The sequence below is a fragment of the Notamacropus eugenii genome, chromosome 2, assembly GCF_028372415.1.
Source record: "Notamacropus eugenii isolate mMacEug1 chromosome 2, mMacEug1.pri_v2, whole genome shotgun sequence".
In the NCBI taxonomy this organism is placed as follows: Eukaryota; Metazoa; Chordata; class Mammalia; order Diprotodontia; family Macropodidae; genus Notamacropus; species Notamacropus eugenii.
In genome coordinates, this window is record NC_092873.1 from 528,790,600 (window position 1) to 528,808,605 (window position 18,006).

General features: G+C 47.7%; 1 protein-coding gene across 10 annotated transcripts in view; it reads right to left on the reverse strand.

Moving 5' to 3' along the window:
- WLS (Wnt ligand secretion mediator) overlaps positions 1 to 18,006 on the reverse strand; it is a 207,855-nt gene that overhangs the window by 124,278 nt on the left and 65,571 nt on the right. For all 10 annotated transcript variants that reach the window (XR_011975891.1, XR_011975890.1, XR_011975893.1 and 7 more), the window contains exon 3: positions 5,116 to 5,240. Coding sequence is in view for 5 of the 10 variants with exons in the window: in XM_072649803.1 (XP_072505904.1) it covers positions 5,116 to 5,240 (125 nt within the window). In the remaining 5 variants the exon portion in view is untranslated. The remainder of the gene's footprint in view (positions 1 to 5,115; positions 5,241 to 18,006) is intronic.

The following is an 18,006-nucleotide window of genomic DNA, read 5'->3' on the forward strand; positions in this document are numbered from 1 at the left end:
CTGTGATCTATCATCTTGTTTGATCAATAACTTTCTGAGGCATAGGCTACTGTGCTCGTTTTAATAATGAGCAAACGGAGACTGATGTAGGCTAAATGACATGTCTAAGATAACACAGCTAAAAAGGGTCTGAGGATTTGAACCCAGATCTTCACAACCCAAAGCCTGGCACTCTATCCACTGCACTATCTAGTTGTCTACCTGGTATAAAGTAGTTAAATAAAAGTGGTTAGAGAGGGAGAACACTAGCAGTTGGGTAGATCAAGAAACGTTTTATGCAAAAAGTAGTGCTTAAGCTACATCTTCTACAAAGCGAAGGAATCTGGAAGGTGGAGGGAGGGAGAAAGGGGCATGTGAAAAAACCAACACACATAAAGACGAAAGGAAGTGGCACCATGGTAGAGGAGCAGGGGAAAGGCCTGTTTGGTTGGACAGCAAGGAATGGATGATGAGAATGGAGACTGGGGCCAGCTTGTGAATTAATATTCTGGGGGCATTAGGAAGCCAATAGTGTTTACTCAGCAGGGGAATAAAATTCAGATCTTTCCTTAGAGATATGCTATATGCTGTTCCTTGGCAACAGCATATAGGATATATAGGACAGGCTGGAGGCAGGGAGGCCAGTTAGGAGGCCATTACAATAATCTCAGCAAGAGGTGATGAGTTGGGGTATCTAGGCAGTACAGTGGATAGAGTGCAAGCCTTGGAGTCAGGATGACCTGAGTTCAAATCCAGCCTCAGACACCTACTAGCTGTGTGACTCTGGGCAAGTCACTTAACCCCGATTGTCTCAAAAAAAAAAAAAAAAAAGGTGATGACCCAAAATAAGATGGTGGCTGTGTGAGTGGAGAGGAGTCAGATATGAGATTTGGGGAAGGTAGAAACAGTGAGATTTGGTGAGAAATTGGATGAATAGAGGGAGAGAGCATGAGGAGCCCAGTGTTTCACTGAGGCTATGAAGCTAAGAGTAGAAAGAATGGTGGTGCCTTAACAGAAATTGGAAGGTGGATTTAGGGGAAAGGTGAGCTCTGTAGGACATGATGAGTCTGAGAGATCTCTGGGACAAACAGTATGACATGTATGGTGATGACAGGAGGTGGCTGGTGATCCAGGACTGATGCTTAGGGGAAAGACTGAGGCTGGATGTGGGGACCTGGAATCTGCAGAGAGGTGATTATTGGACCCATGAGAGCTGATGATGACACTGAGAACAAGAACATAGAGGGAGAAGAGAAGGAGCTGGAGACACAAGTCTCTCACAGGTAGGGCCCATACAATGGCAGATGAGTCAACCAAGAAGACTGGAAAAGAGCCAACAGACCAGGAGAGGGAGAACCAAGAGAGAGGAGGGCAGGAAGACTCAGATGGGGAAGAGTATCCAGGTGGAGAGGCTGAGCCACTGTGGGGAGGGGTCGGTGCTCCGTGTGAAGCCTCAGAGTCCAGAGAGAAGAACACAGGGGAGGGACTTGGTCAGTAGGGCCTCTTCCCTAGGAGTCTATGGTGCCTCACCTTCATGAAGCAGCAGCGTGAGAACCCCTAAGCCCTGGGTTCAAGTACCATGTCCCATTGTTCTAGTGCAGCGATATCACTCCAATACACATGGGACTTAATTTTAAAATGTAATGTTACTTCTGTTTTGCTGGATTTTTATTTATTTGGTTAATTAAATACATCCCAACTGCCTCTTAGTCTTGTTCAGGCACACTTGAGAGTGCTGTGGGCTTGGGCTTTGCGCAGCCATCCTGGGGTGTTTTCACCTTTCTGTATGCCTTAGATTCCTTTGGGAATCTTTCTGTATTCCTTAGATTCCTGAAACCTATGGGCCTTATCTCAGGATAATGGTTTTGAAGGCAGAGCATAAAATACACAGGATTACAAAGGAAATCAATCATGTTAAAAGGTAGTTAGCACAATATATTTTTAGGAAATTCACAGACCCCAGGGTAAGACCCCCTAAGGACTATGCATTGCAAAGAAGGTTGTGGCCTGCATTGGCAGAGGGAGCTTCCTCACCCAGGACCCCCTACCCCATACCACTACAATCCCAGGTGTAGCCCCCTTGGCCGACCCCCTGAATTCAGGCAGATATTCAACCATCTGCTTGGCCAATAGGGCGCACATGAAAATTCACACCATCCAGTGGAGATTTCCAAGCAGAACCTAGATTTTGCCAAAGTGAGTTGCTAACAGATTTGGAAAGGAACCCGCCCCCAGCCTCCTGATGGAGCAGCTAATTAGGACAAACTACAGCAGGTGGTAGAGACTTTGATTCTTTCCTTGGCGGGTCCTTTCCACCAGGCCCCCAGCTCTGAAGTCATTTCTGATTGCAGCTCTGACACCCCAGACTAAATTTAAATTGCTGTCACGGGGGACAGATCCAGTGATTCATTTTCTTCACACCTTTTGGAGTCTGAAGGCTTCACAGAGGGAAGCCACAGACCCCACAGATAATTAAGGAGCAGATAATTAAGGAGCCATCTTGGGCAGCTTTTTGTTAACTCTATCCTCCTCTTCCCCCCAGTCCTCTACAAATACCCTGTGGAAACTGAGACAATCTTTCTTAAAATCATGTGCCCAAATTGCTATTTTGTTCTTAAGACTTTAAATTATGATTTAAAAAAACTACCACATGCCCCTTCAGCTTGACAAGCTGACGTGAGGCTCACGTGGTCTGCTGTAAACAGCCCTGCCATCTTCAGATTGAGCCCTTCCCCCATCTACCTGGCTCTTCCCCTGTTATCATGGGAATGATTTTCTCTTTCTTTGCCTACGCCCTGAGCCTGGGCTCCAGAAAACCCAGCCTCTCGCTTCTTCCCTCACCCAAAGTTCCCATTTCCCCCTGCTGTTTCCCTTTTTTCAGAGTGGAGTCCGCATCTTAGCACTACTCCTGACCACCTGTGTGACCACAGGCAAATTCCTCCTTGCCTGGGTTTCCTAGTCTATGAAGTGAAAGGTTTGGACCTGCTGACCACTGGGGACTCTTCCAGCTCTAGACCCTTTAATAGAGGGCTCCTGGGGCTCCGAGGACCACCCGCCAACACAGACCACCCTAGTTTCCTCCCCCCAAAGCAAGGACAAAGAGGGGGGACAGGGAGGAATTGCGGTATCTTTCATCCAAACCAGTTTCAGACACTCACTAGCTAAGTGACGCTGGATAAGTTATTTAACCTCTGTGCCTCAGTTTCCTCATCTCTAAAGTGAAAGGACTGGACTCAGTGTTCCCTCCTAGCTCTAAAATTGTGTTCCTAGGACTCAGTGGACTCTGTCCATGCTGTGGCAGACACCATTTTGTATTTGTCTCCCTAGTGCCTGAGAAGCAATGTGGAATCATCTCTAGGACAGATTGAATTGGACCTCAGGGTCAACAAGAGCTGGGTTCAGAGTCCTGCCTCTGGCATGTACATTGGCTGGACACCCCAAGATGAGACCCCAGAGAAGGTGCGACTTTGCATTAGTGCAGGGAACTTCCTCGCCAGGAACTCTCTCCCCCCATGAAATCTCAAGTTCAGTTCGAGAAAGAGTAAAACAAATAAAACCCAAACGCAGCTCCTTGTGCTCACGAGGCATTGATGAATGAGGCTGGAAACAGGCAATGACAGAGACATCCAAGCGGAATGCTGCCAAATCCAAGCCACCCAGCTGAGGAAACAAGTGCTTCTCTTAAGACGGTGCAAGCTGGGGAGGAGGGCGAGCGAGGGAGAGACAGAGGAATGGCCAAAGAGACAGGAAGAGAAAGACAGAGATAGAAGGAGTGAGAGCAAGAGACAGAGACAGAAAGAGAGAGACTTCACTGAGCCCTTTAGCACGTGCCTGGCTCTGATGTCTGGAATAATTTGGGGGCAGACAAAAGCAGGTGCTGTCCAAGAGACCAGCAGAGCAGGGCAGCCCATGAGGCTAGGGCTTTGAACGTGAAGAAGTCAGGGTAAAAAGCTCCAGGGGCTGCCAGGGCCCAGAACCACAGGCTGGAGAGCCATCACGTGGGGCCCATCCTGTCATTCCAGAACAGGTGAAGCCAGGAAGAAGACTGCTACTGGTCACTCAGATGCCTTCACACACACACACACACACACACACACACACACACACACACACACAGTCCCTTCTCTCTGCTCACACAGCCTTCAACCCCCTAGTTCAGGCCCTTGTCACTCCCCAGGACTATTTTAAGTCTCCTAACCGGTGTCCCTGCCTCCGGTGTCTCCTTGGTCCAATCAATCTTCCACTCAGTCACCAGTGATCTTACTAAAAAGCAGAGGTCTGGCCATAGCCCTCTCCTGCTCCATATAAGACCAAAGAGGAACGCCTTTCTTTGGCACTGAAAGCGCTTTACAACCTGACCCTTCCAACCTTTTCAATCTTTGCTTGGGTCACTCCTTTCCACATCCCTACAACCTTGCTGCCCTACCTGGAATGCCCCTACTTCTCCGTCCCATCTCTCAGAATTCCTGGCTTCCCACCAGACTTAACAGAAACACCACCTGCCTGGCCTCTTTCCCTTCCCCCTCCTCCCTTCTCCCACTCCAAGGTCACCTTCTGTTTACTCAGCACATAGCTTGCATATTCCAGGCTGTGTTCCCCAAGTTGGGATACAAGCTCCTGGAGAGCAGAGACGGTTTTACTTTTCCTATCTGCAGACTTACTCCAGTGCCTGGTACATGGTTAAGTGATTGATAAATGTTTGACGATTTAAGTATTTGAGTCAGGATTTGAACTCAGGCCTTCTACCTAAGGAGTGCTACAATGGATAGAGCCCTGGACCCAGAATCCAGAAGACCTGAGTTCAAATCTGGCCCCAGACCCTTACTAGCTATGTGACCCTGGGCAAGTCACTTCACCCTGTTTGCCTCAGTTTCCCCACTTGTAAAATGAGCAGAAGGAAATGGAAAACCACTCCAGTATCTTTGCCAAGAAAACCCCAAATGGGGTCACAGAGTCAGGCATTCCTGAAAAACAACCAAACAATAACTGAAACTTCCACCTAAATGTAAAAGGTAGTTAACACATGCTCCTGACCCTCACCCTAAATGTGCTCTGGCTCCACTGAACAGCCTCTATCGCTCACATTTCTATGTCCCAAACAAGAAAATCCTTCCCCAAATCTGCTGTAGGACATACCTTGGGGGAGGTGAAGGTACATTTGAGTTTCCGGGGCACTCTCTCGTGGGTCATTTCTATCCACTCTGTGACCATGTCATCGCGATAAGCCAAGGAGACATCAAAGGAGACTTCTGCGTTCTCTTCTGCAAGAAAAATGGGTTTAATTAATCAAATTAATTCAATTCAATAAACATTATGAAGTGTCTACTATGTGCCAGGTACTGTGCTGAGCACCTGGGACACAGGGAGCCACCCAAACAGTTAAAGAATCCAACTGTACATCCAATGGGGAGCAAAGAAAGGAGGAGGAAACATGATATTCACAACGCTGGGAATTCACGGAATGTCTGAAGCTTCCAGTCAGATCAGCCAGCCCTGCCTCAGGCGTTCACTTGTTAATACACCCACTACCACCTCAGTCTTCAGAATTTCTCACATTGATTTATGTGTAAATTATTTGAATGACAGCCTGGTGTAGCTGAGAGAGAGAGGGAGAGAGGGAGGGAGAAGGAAAGGGTGTAGGGGAAGAGAGGGGGAGAGAGGGGGAGAGAGAGAGAGAAACATGCTTGGAGATGGGAAATCTCGGCTCAAAAATCCTGTCTGACAATAGCTAGGCGAGTGATTTAGTCATCCTGAGCCTCAATTTCCTCATCTATAAAATGGGGATAATACCTACTTCACAGGCTTGTGAGGCTCCAACAAGGGAATATAGGTAAAGTGATAGGGCAATGTTGGGTATTTGGGTATCCCCCCCAATGCCCTTCAGGGCAGGGACTATTTACTTCTGCTTGGCATCCTTGGTGCTTTGTGCAGAATAAGTATTTAGTAAATGCTGGTTGAATTCAGTTGTCTTTGTATCCCTCACATCAATATGTTTATTGTGCGCACACACACATGTATGATACAAAGATACGCACATGTATGTGGGTGTCTGTATTTTATTTCAGAATGGGATTCTCTTGGCGTGTCTCCCTCTATCCCTTTACCAATGAGATCAGCACCCAGAGTCAACAGAAGAGGGGGCGGCGGGGCAGGGGTAAGAGGCTTCTGGCAAAAGGAACAACCAAATGTGAAGCGCCCCCTCAGCTCAGCGGCAGCTGTTATGATTCTCCCGCCCATTGCTGAACGCGCCCTTCCCAAACAAAATCTTCTGTCCTTTGGGAGATCACGGCCCCTAGGTACATAGACCGCCAACCTGGCCCAGAGGGGGATGTGCCTGGAGCCTTCCTAGGCAGTGGCAGAAGCCTCGCTGCCATGCTGGACACACCTGTGCCAGGTACAAGGTTGGGTCACTGACTCCAGCCTTGCCCCACCATGGTCACTCTCCGGCTACTCTGGATACTCTTCTAAGCCCCAGTTACTTACGTACCATCCTCCCCCTTAGAATGTGAGCCTCCTGAGGGCAGGGATTGGCCCGTGCTAGTATCTTCACTACTTAGCACGGCACCTGTTCAGTGTTTGCCACCTGCCTGACCTGGCCTCCAGAAGGCATTTCATCCTGTCCCTCCTCCTTGCCAGGCCTGGACCCTAGGGCTTCCTCAGGCATTTTCAAGGAGCTGCGGACTAGGCTGAGCGCCAGCGGCACCCCTCCCCCCCCTTTCCCATCAACCTGTCTCGTTTATTTTATCAAAGTCTGTGAAGGAAGAGAAATGATCCTGCAAATATCCTTCAAAAAATTAAATCCCAAAGGATTAAACAGGGCTCTCATTACATAATGCATTACATAAAATGTCTTGAAAATCCCCAGGTCAGAGCATCTCCCATTCCCCATTCAGTGGGGTTTCTACTCCGTTGGCCAAGTTCAAAGCCGGGCCGCTGCTGTCTGGGCCATCCCGTTAGCCTGGCCAGGTTTTCCAAAGGAATTCTGAGGCGGATCGTGCTGACTTCAATGGGCTGCCTCGGTACTGGCTCTGAACAACCAGAAATTGGCAACTGGGCCACATCAGCTAGTTCAACGCATTGCCTAGAGACACCGGGGAGACACAGATGGGGAAGACTGATCTGGGCCCTCAAGGAATTCCCAGTCTAGAAAAGGCCCCAGGGATCCTAAAAAAGGAGACTTGTGACAAAGGTCTTGAGCTTCATGGAAAAGAAGCCTGGAAGCGTCCATTCCTGAGCTCTGCACATCGGGGAAGGTGCTGGGGTCACTGTCACAGCCCTGGGCGAATGAGACTATCTGTATGGTTCTTAGCACAGTCTCAGGTACACAGGGGGTGCTCTGGAAATGCTTGTTGACTGAATCCCTCACAGAAGCAAATGAGAGAGTGGATAAAGGGCTTTGTGAATCCCAAACTGCTATTTGTAGCACTTTACATCATTATACAATATTTAATATGCTAATTATAATGATATATATTGTACATTAACACATTCATATAGCATGTTGTGGCACATATAAAATATAATCACATGTTAAATTATATGATGTCATATTCAATATGTTGTGGCACATATATGTCATATTAATATATTGTATTGTTTCATGTATTTAGAATATGTTATTAATCACATAATTAAAATTTAATATATTCATTACATTACTTATATGTGATGTGTGATACATTCTGATATATAATTTAATAACAATATAATCAATAATTATAATACATGATAGATACATAATACATAATATGATGTTCAACATATGAATATATAACACTTTTGTAAACATTTATTATTAAAGACAGAAGACCTTTGGGTTCAGTCTTCTCCTGGAGACCACGGGGCTTGGAGGTGAAAAGGCATAGCCAGGGTTATATGGGAGGTAAATATCTGAGAGGAGATACTGTCCCCAGTCTGTCCCAGCTCTAAATCCAAACTCCATCATACACAGTGATGAACATGGAGACAGTGTTGTCCAAGGAGGACATTGGGTCCCACCCATCATGATGTGATCTACCCAAGGAACTTCAAACAGACAGAAAAACACAACTGAGAATTTTGGGGGTGCTGGCTTTTTCTCTGAATCCTGAATGAATGACTCCCCTCAGGGCATTCTAAAGGTCACAGGAACAATGTCAGAGCCTGAAGTAAACTTGCTCACCAGCACCTCCAGAGAAGGCATCCCAGGAAGGGGGAAGGATCCAGTAGATCCAGGGATGTAACTGGGGATTCTGCAGAAGCAGGGAGGGAGACGTCCAGCAAACCCAAGGCATTTCAGGAGTGGCTCAGTGCTATCAACCGGGGGAAGAAAGTCTAGCATCACTAGCCTATGCCTGGCTGGCCACCTGGGCCTGGGCACAAGCTAAGAGAAAGAGGGATGACTTCAGGGATGCTGAGGCTCAAAGATTATCCAGAAAGAGAGACCCCTAGAGTAAGTGGGATGGTCAGGGATATGGATGGGACTAGAGGAGACTCAAGACAAGTCAAGGGAGCCTCAAGAAAACAGGAATGTCTAGCAAGCAACAAACATTTATGGAGCACTTACTGTGTGACAGACATTGGGCTAAGTACTGGGGATACAAAGAGGGGCTGAAAAAAATGCCCACTCTCCAGGAGATCACAGTCTAACGGGAAACAGCAGATATGTGCAAAGAAGTCACATACAGGAGAAGTGGGAGGTGATCAGTGGAAGGAAGGGGCTAACAGTGGGGCGATCAAGAAGACTTCCAGCAGAAGGTGGGATTTGGGCTAAACCCTGAGAGGAGCAGGAGGCAAGAGATGAGGAGGGAGAGCATCTCAGGCAGGGGCCACAGCCGGTAAAAATGTCTGGAGTCTGGAGATGGAAGATCTTCTTTGAGGCCATTGGTTGGATCAGAGTAGGAAGAGGAAGATAAGGTGGGAGGACAGAGAGACTGATGGGACTGAGAGTGGCCCCAAGGGCTCTCTGCTACACATGTCTCACTCCATAGAGGAGCAAGTCAGCCCAGAGGTATTCCATGATGTCCAAGGCAGTAGGGCCAGGATCGGGCCTCTGACTCCACATGCGGCCTGGAGGTCACCCAGAGTACACCCCTTGTACCCCTCCCCAATCACAGCTCATGGGGTGCATGTGACATCAGCACTCCAGACAATCATTAGCTAGATGCCTGCCCCTCCAGACACTTCCTGGGGAGTCTGGCTGGGGAGAGGAGAGAGCCAAGGCCAAGGAGAACAGAGTGGTGTATGGCACAGGCCGGCTGAGGATCCTGGGAGATCCAGAAGGGCCTCCCAAAGCCGTCAGCCATCCACTGGGCATATGATTCCTGAGCGTAGCAGACTCACCCAGTTACCAAGAAAACAAAGCCTGCAGGTGGCTATGCCACCAGATTGCTTCCCTGCCTTGTTCATTTTTGCTAATTCACTCTTTACAACTATAACAACTTGAGATCAAGAGTTCTCTTTTGTTGCAGTAGTCATAGGTGGCCCCATAGTGCACGGTATACTGGGCCTTGAGTCAGGAAGACTCATCTTCCTGAGTTCAAACCGAGACTCTGACACTCACTAGCTGTGGGACACTTGGCAAGTCGTTTTACCCTGTTTTCCTCAGTTTCCTCAACTGTAAAATGAGCTGCAGAAGGAAATGGCAAACCACTCTGGTATTTCTGCCAAGAAGACCCCAAATGGGTCATGAAGTATAGGACGTAACTGAAAATGAACAAACAAGGAAAGCTGATGTTTGGCACAGAGGAGACATGTAATACATGCTTGATGACTGACTGATGGACAAACAGGTTTTTACTGAGCACCTATAAATCCATGTGGACACTATGTTCAAAGGGTATTATAGACTTTTTAAGCTGGAGGGGACCCTAAAAAATGTCCAACAGGGTGATCAAGATGGCAAACAGCTTCCATTTATACAGCGCTTTACACGTGAACGTTTCTAAAGAGCTTCACCCATGTTATCCCATTCGATACTCAGAATGACCTGAGAAACAAGTGTTTTTATCACCCCTCTTTTACTGAGGAGGGAATTAAGGCTAAAAAAGGACAAAGACTTTGCCCAGGATTCCACAGGTAGTTAGTAACTAGGGCAGGATCTGAACTTGGGTGTCCTAGAATTCTATCTACCTCATGATTCATATTGTGTGGGATCAGTTGAAGGTACTGAGGATGTTTAGTCTGGAAAAGAACCAGGATTTAATGAATGGGGTCATGAGAGGTGTCTCCAAGGGCCTGAAAGGCTGGCACAGACAGGAGGGTCAGACTTGGTCTGGCTACGCTTGAAGGGTAGAAGTCACAGGGAGGCATGACCTTAGAAAAATCCATAAGCCTCCCTCTGCCTTGGTTTCTCCACCTGTAAAATGGAGGGCTTGGACTAAGTGGACTCTGTCTATAATCCTGAGTCATCTACTTATAACTGACCTTCTACAGCAAATAATCCTGTGCAAACCAAAGTCATTCTGATCTTTCTGTGGCCTTCCAGTCCCTTGAAGGACACTACTGAGTTTGGTACATGCAGGGAAGGAAGCTGACTTAGCAGTTCTTTGGTTCTTGCATTCCGCCATTAAGTGGCGATCATGCTTCAGTTCTCCTCACACTTTGCCATCTTAAATACCACAACCAGAAAACCAGATCCAAAGGACCAAGTGTCTCCACCCTCACCCTATAGCTCCCGGAGCTCCACAGAAGGCAGCAGGGATCCCTACACCTTCTTCTCCAGGGGAGTCAAACTCTTCCTTCTTTAAGTGCTCAGTCCCTACAAAGATGCTTGAGGTCACTCCTGGCTGGCCAGGGGAGTGATTTGTACACAGTCTGACCTTCAGGAGTGGAACCAGCATGCACAACATACACACAGAGACTGGCCTTGGAGTCACAGAGAACCGAGTTCAATTCTCACCTTGATACTAGCTGTGGATTACACCCTATCACTTTAATGCTGTCCCCCTCACGCTCCCCCCCCCCCACACCCCAAACTCCTCAGGTCTGGAGATTCGGCGATGAGAGCATTGGACTTGGAATCAGGAACATCTAGGTCCTTCCTATCACTAGCACTTACTCGGGATGCTGGTCAGGTCCCTGAGTCTCAGTTTCCTTATGTACAAAATGAAATTAGACTAGGTGGTCTCCAAGTCCCTTCTGGCTCCAAATCTATGATCTACTAAATCAGAGACCAGGGGGAGGCAGAGAGAACTTCCACACTGGGAATTCTTATGAAATCCTTCCCTTTTTTGGATTATTTATCTAGTAACTATGGTATAATGAAGACAGTCCTGGCCTACAACAGGGAAAACTTGGGCTCAAGGTTCTGCCTCCACTGCTCATTATCTGCCCTGGGAAAGTCCCAAGTTCAGACTCCACCTCGATGTCTGTTGGAAAAGGTCCACAGTGTTTCTATCTCCATGGAGGACATTTGAGGTCTCTTTCATCTCTAGGATTCTCTGTAGTCCCAAGTCCCTCAGTCCCCCACCTGAGGACAGAAAGCCTGAGTGTGGTAGGGTAGCACAACAGGTCTTTGACTCATTCTCTTTTCAGTAGCCTAGCATCTCCAGTTTAATTACTGCACCATGGCTATAATAAACCACCACCAGTTTCATGACTCCCAGGCCCTGTGTGGGCAAGGCTTCCCACAAGAAGATGAAAGTCATGTACCCACCAGGAATGGGCACCCACCGCAAATGGGAACTCACCAGGAGGCAGGCAGGTGGGCTGGACCAGCCCGCAGCCCTCTCCAGATTGGGGTCACAGTGCTCTTGAGGTTAGCCAGAGGACCCCTGGGACCTCTGTCTTCCTTCCATGACCCCCCAATGAAGCCCTGTGCTTCCCAAGCTGCTGCCCAAACTGCTGCCTAGCTACAATCTAGCCTTCCCCGTTCCTAGGATGGAAAATTCATTCAAGATGCTAACAGAGAGGTGGCTGCAGTGGGCCTGTGGTTTCCCCTCACTATTTCCGTCCAGTTCTGGAGGAGGCTCATCTTACAGGAGCGGCCCTCTGCTCTGAGCTTTCAGAGGACAGAGGTCTATTCTGCAGGAGGGGCCTGGGAGGCAGGGAGACTGGAGTCCGGAGGTTAAATTTAAGCCTGTATCCAAACCGCATGGGGACGCAAACTCCATGATCATAGAGACAGTTTTTTGGTTTCTTCTCACTTGACCAACAGGGGAAGTAAACGCAGCAGCGACAAGCCATCCTCCCAACCTAATGGGAACAAGGAAATGTCCACTAGGGAGGAAATGATGAAAGCTTCCGAAATCTTAGGAGAAATTCCCTAAAAAGGACACCTCTAAGGAACTCAATAGAAAACTACCTCCACGCTGACTTCATAGAAGCCCCTCCAGAGGCGTATGACAGAGTACACCTTCCTTCCCTGGCTGCTGGTCTTTGGCATGGCAAACTCAAGTTTACTGGGGTCTTCTTAGACCGTCAGGCTACATTCTGGATTGTCAGTCTACCAAAAGAGAGAAGGGTGGGGGGGCGGCCTGGGGGGTCCTTATTCCAGTAGCTGCAGCTTAGAGATCGCCATCACCATCCATTCCAGGTAGCATTTCTAAAGTGCTGACATTCTGACATGTTCATGGACTTCTGGATGCAGTGACATTACTTAATCTGTTCTCCTGTTCTCTTTATTTTTTTAACCAGTATCACAGAATTTAGAACCAAGAGACTTCGGAAGAACATCTGGTACAATTCTGTCCTTTTAGCCATGGGGAAACTGAAGCCCAGAGAGGGGTCAAAGCAACTCTTTATCCCATCGTCCTTGCTACAGGCCAGGGAACCCTGAAGTTCTAGATTTGGACATCCAGGGCCAAGTCCGGTGCTTCTCTCCATCACGGCTGCCTATGTCTCCTGAGAGTCACTCCCTCAGGAAGGGGTGCCATGACTCACCAAGGTCCTGTTTGGGTAACCCCAGGAAGGAAGATTAGAGTCTGGACTCCCCTACCTTCTCTCACCAGGTCTGGATGCCAGAGGGTTCCTTAAGGTTGATGTTCCTTCCTGACCTGGGATTTCATTAGACGGGTCAGGTCCTGCAGGGAAGCCTCATTGCCTGCCTAATGAGCATTGAGTTTGGAGTCTTTCCTAAGATGCCCCTGGGGCTTGGGTGTCACCAGTTGGAATGGGAAAGAAGTCTGATTCTTTCTCCAGCCAAACTAACAGTTTAAAGAGGACCCAAACTGGCTTCTTTCAACACCCGCTGATGCCTTTATGAAGGGAGCAAGGCTCTTAATGTGGCCAGGGCTTTCTAGGAGCATCCCAGAACTGGAGACTCCACACTCAGCAGCAGCGCACCCCTCCTCCTCCTCCCAAAAGTGTCTGGGTCCAAGTGTGGGAGAGGCTTCAAAGGTTTGATTTGTCGCAGTCCACAAGCATCGCACATGAGTCTTACCTTGGCATTAGTGCTGGTCTGATGTCACAAAGGTGGGTGTCTCAAGTGGGGTTTGAAATCAAGTCAAGTCAGTAAACATTTATTAAGCACCGACTATGTGCCAGCTCCCAGGCTAAGATCTAGATGTACAAAGAAAGGCAGTAACAGTCCTTGCCTCAGGGAGTTTATCATCTACTTGGGGAAACAGCCCTAACTCTAACCTTTACCCAAACCACTGTGTGCACCCAAGGCAGGATAAACTGGATGTAATCTCGGAGAGAAGGCAGCAAAAACTCAGGCCCTCTGATTTGGGACCTGGCAGACTTTTGACTATTCCCTTTATTAAGCACCTACTGTGTGCTGGGCAGCAAGGTTGAAACCAGGCTTTATGTGATGTACTGGAAAACTTTCCTTTGCATGAGAAAAATGAACCCATCAAAGCTCATCTAAGAAAACACCTCATTTTACAGATAAGGGAAAAGGAAGCTGGCCTGGGTGGTATTTGGGCTCTGGTCAAGCAGCAAGGCCTCTTCAGCTCCCTGGGCCTCTTATGGGCTACCACCAGGAGCCTAGATCAATGACCAGCCACTCCCTGTCCAGGAAAAGGAGAGTCCTCCTAGCTCTAGAACCCCACAATGCCTTATTCGGTACAGCCGGCCCAGTGAACAACTCGGGGGTGGGGGTGGGCAGGGATTACAACAAAGAGGAGCCTCCCTCTGCTTTCTCCCCAAGAGGCAGACAGTGTGCAAGCAGCTGGCGGGACTTATCACCGAGAACGTTTACCTGCATTTTCTCTCTATGAAAGCAATCAATGTGGCTCCTTTCATTCCTTGCCCCTAAAAATAGATGAGGACATCGTTCACAGCCTGATAACTGCGTCCCCACACAAGCACCCAGGAGAAAATGATGGCTAATTTTGCAACGGTACAGATCACGCAAATGAGGAGAGTGGGGCCCACAGGATGGTGGGAAGGCAGACCTAGGAGAGATGGGGCAGGGGAGGGCCAGGACTAGACCATTGAAAGGGGGGGAAAATTGGAGTCAAAGAAGCAGGGTTCAAAGTGAACCTATGTGTCCTCTTTCTGCCTCAGTTTCCTCAGGTTAAAAAGGCACTTGCAACCTCTAATTCTATGATCTTCTGCCTTACCAGACATGTGACTTAACGGCTGTTAATTTCTCAGAGCCCCTTATCAATATAAAATGAAGGAGTTAGATAAGACAGGATGTCTCCAAAGGCTCCCATCCTAGGAGGCATGTTAGGGGCTCTTGAAAGTCCCCTGGATGGGAAGAACCAGCTGGGGAATAATTCCAGCTGTGACTCAGGTAGCAGCTGGGGGTACTGTGAATGTCAAGGGCCCCGACTTCAGAGCCTGTCTTGGAGAGTTGACCTGAATAAGACCCGCCATCTCTTGGCTCTGGGCATTTTGTCTGGCTGTCCCCTCCACCTGGGATGTTCTCCCTCCTCTGCTTCCTGGCTTCTTTCAAGGCCCAACTAAGATCTCACTACCTGCAGAAAGGCTTTCCCATTTCATTCTAGTGCCTTCTCCCTCTTCCCTGTTTCTTATTTATGATGTGTGTATGTGAATATATATACACACACATAATCTATCATCTCTCTCTCTCTCTCTCTCTCTCTCTCTCTCTCTCTCTCTCTCTCTCTATCTATCTATCTATCTGCAGCTGGTTTGTATGTACTCACTTGTTGTCTCTGAGTCTCTTGAGGACAGGGACTGTCTTTTTGCCTGTTTTTGTATCCCTGGTGCTTGACACCATGCTTGGCACACAGTAGGTACTTAATAAATGTTGAATGATTATTTACCCAGGAAAAAGGACTTGACTTCCACTTGCCTCAGTTTCCTCCCCTTAAATGGAGATAATAATAGCACCTATCTCCCAAGGTTGTTGTGAGATCAAGTATGTTCATATTTGTAAACACTTTGCAGACTTGAAAGTGATTCATAAACTCTTGTGCTGGTGTGGTGTTGTCTGTGATTTGTTGGTTGTTGTCATTGTTGTCCCTGGCTCTGGTGGAAGCAGTTTCTCCCCCTAGATTCAGCCCAGGATCTGAATTCTTGCCTCATCCCCCTCCAAGGGTGGTTCTGGGGAAGTGTCTCGGGCTAATGGGGGGAGAATGAGAGCCGAGAGGCCTGGGGGATGGGGGTGGTATGCCCTGATCAGCTGGGCTTTAGACATCACCCAGCCTGTGCTACACAAACAGATGATGACAGCAAACAAAGCTGGCTCTAACATCAAAGGGCCTAGGTTCAAATCCTGCCTTCTCATCTTGACTACCTCTGAGACCTTAGGCCAATTAACAAGTCCTTTGGGCCTCAGTTTCCTCCTCTGTAAAGTGAAGGGGAGGGGATAACCTCTGAGGTGCCTTCCAACTCAAAGTTGCTATATTCTGTCCTAGAAATAATTATTACATTAGGGTAGAGTGGAAAGGACATGGGACTTGGAGTCAGAACTTGCCCCAGACATTTAGCTGTGTGACCTCATCTCAGTATGACTCAGTTTCCTCATCTGGAAAGTGAAGGAGCTGGAGTTAGACTCTATGGTCTCTTCCAACTCTAAACCTATGATCTTTGATGAGCCAGACCTCCCTCCTCTCACCTCATCTAATTATGCTCTAGTCTAAGATGAGAACATTAGGGTTGCTGCCACAATCACCATGTATCATGAAGGGGCACAGACAGAAAAAGGAGCCTTTTTTAAAACTTTAAATCCCCCCTCCCTACCTCCTCGTTCCTAATATGGCTTTAGTTTCTCCACAGCCCAAGAGATAGGACCCGAGCAGCCTTGGCAGGGAGGGTGGTGGGCTCAGATTTCAAAAGAAACAAGGGCTTATTTGTTGCCAGTGATCAACTTCTCCTCCTCTCTCCTTGTCCCCGACCCGGTTTCTCTTTGGGGGCCTGTGCCAGGAGGCAAATGTCACCCCAGAGCTCCCCGACATTCCCTCCGAGGGCTGCCGCCTTCGCCCCAGTGACAAGGTTGCTTCACCAGCTGTGTTGTTGCTGGAGGAGGGCCAGTGTGATTCACACAGAATTCATCTCTTCAGTTTGTGCCCAGCCTTGTTTGGCGGGGCGAGGATGCAGGGCCCAAACTCTATGAGTGACCTGCCTGTCATCTTGTCCCAGGTGGGCAGGGGCCCCTCCAGGGCCAGTTACAGCCCTCAGGCATAAGGACCAGAGAGGATGAAGAAAACCTCACGACATCCTATACATACTAGCTCATTATTACCTATAACTACAGAGGGCGAATATGGCCATAATGAGTATCTATAGCAACCTTCAATCTACAGGTTCCTCCTGACTGTCCCAATTTGAATGTCTTCACTTTCTAGAACTCAACTTAGCCCTTCTGTTGATACTCAGTCAACCAACAAGTATTTACAAAGTGTTTGCTCTGTGCCAAAGGCTTCTATCCTCATGTGGTCCACAGCTCTTGTGACTTGGTTTCCTAGAGGCCCAAGGCTCGCCAGACCTTCCCAAGCTGGAGCTGGACAGCACAGCCGGCAGAAAGGCCAGTCGCCACTTGACTAAAACTCAGTTTGGCTATTTATACACTGACTCACCTAAGAGTGGCTGCTTCCTGTGCTGGTCTATGATACATTTTTTAATGTCACACTAAAAATACACTTCCAGTACACTCTCTGCCCACCCAACAACTCGGAAGGAACAGAAGCCAACATTTAAAAATATAAAATGAAATAAGATAAAATGCAATTCACTTAAGAACTCAGCTCCTTTCTGAGCTTCAGCTTTCTTTAAAATAAAACATGGAGTGGGGTCTATGCCAACTGGGCCCATGGTTCAATTTAAGAAAGACTAGATGAAACAGAATCAGAGAATAACAGTTTTGGGGCTGGAGGGGATCATTCCTTCCTCCTTCTGCAGAGGAGGAGGAGGGATATTACAGGTAATCATTAGTTCAGTTTCCCAAATGATGCAAAAAAACTTCTTCTGTGCTAGGGAGTTCACAACTCTTCAAGGTAGGGAATTGTGGGAAATGCACAGAATTTGGAGAAATTGAGCCTAGCCCCTGTCTCTGTTACCATGTGAGATTAGGGAAGTCATTTAATGTTTCTAAGCCTCAGTGTCTTTTTCTGTAAAATGGGGGTTCACCTAGACAGCCTCTAAGGTCCTTCTGGCTCTAAATCTATGGTCCAAGGGCTTAAATATTCTTGGCATGGATGGCTCTGTTAGACAAAATTCTCCAGAAATTTGCCTTTCTACCCAAGGGTCTTTGTTTTGGTCTCAAAATCAATATAAATCCAGCACTAGAGATGACAACGTCAGTAGTGGGTTCTTAGATCACCCAAGAGGCTCTCTCTCTAAATACCAGGGCTACAAACTGATGCCACCAGTTGGACTGGCTTCCTGTATTCCTTCCTTCTTCAGGCTCAAAAGTGGCAGCACCGTAACAAACTCAAAGACTCCAGCTTCTGAAGTTAAGAACTCACTATTTAACAAAAACTGCTGGAAAAATTGGAAAATAGTATGGCAGAAACTAGGAATAGACCAACATCTTACACCCTTACCAACACAGAGTCAAAATGGGCACATGATTTAGATATAAAGACTGATAATATAAGCAAACTAGGAGGGCAAGAAATAGTTTACCTGTCAGATCTATGGAGAAGAAGAATTTATGACCAAACAAGAGAGAGAGACCATTATGAAATACAA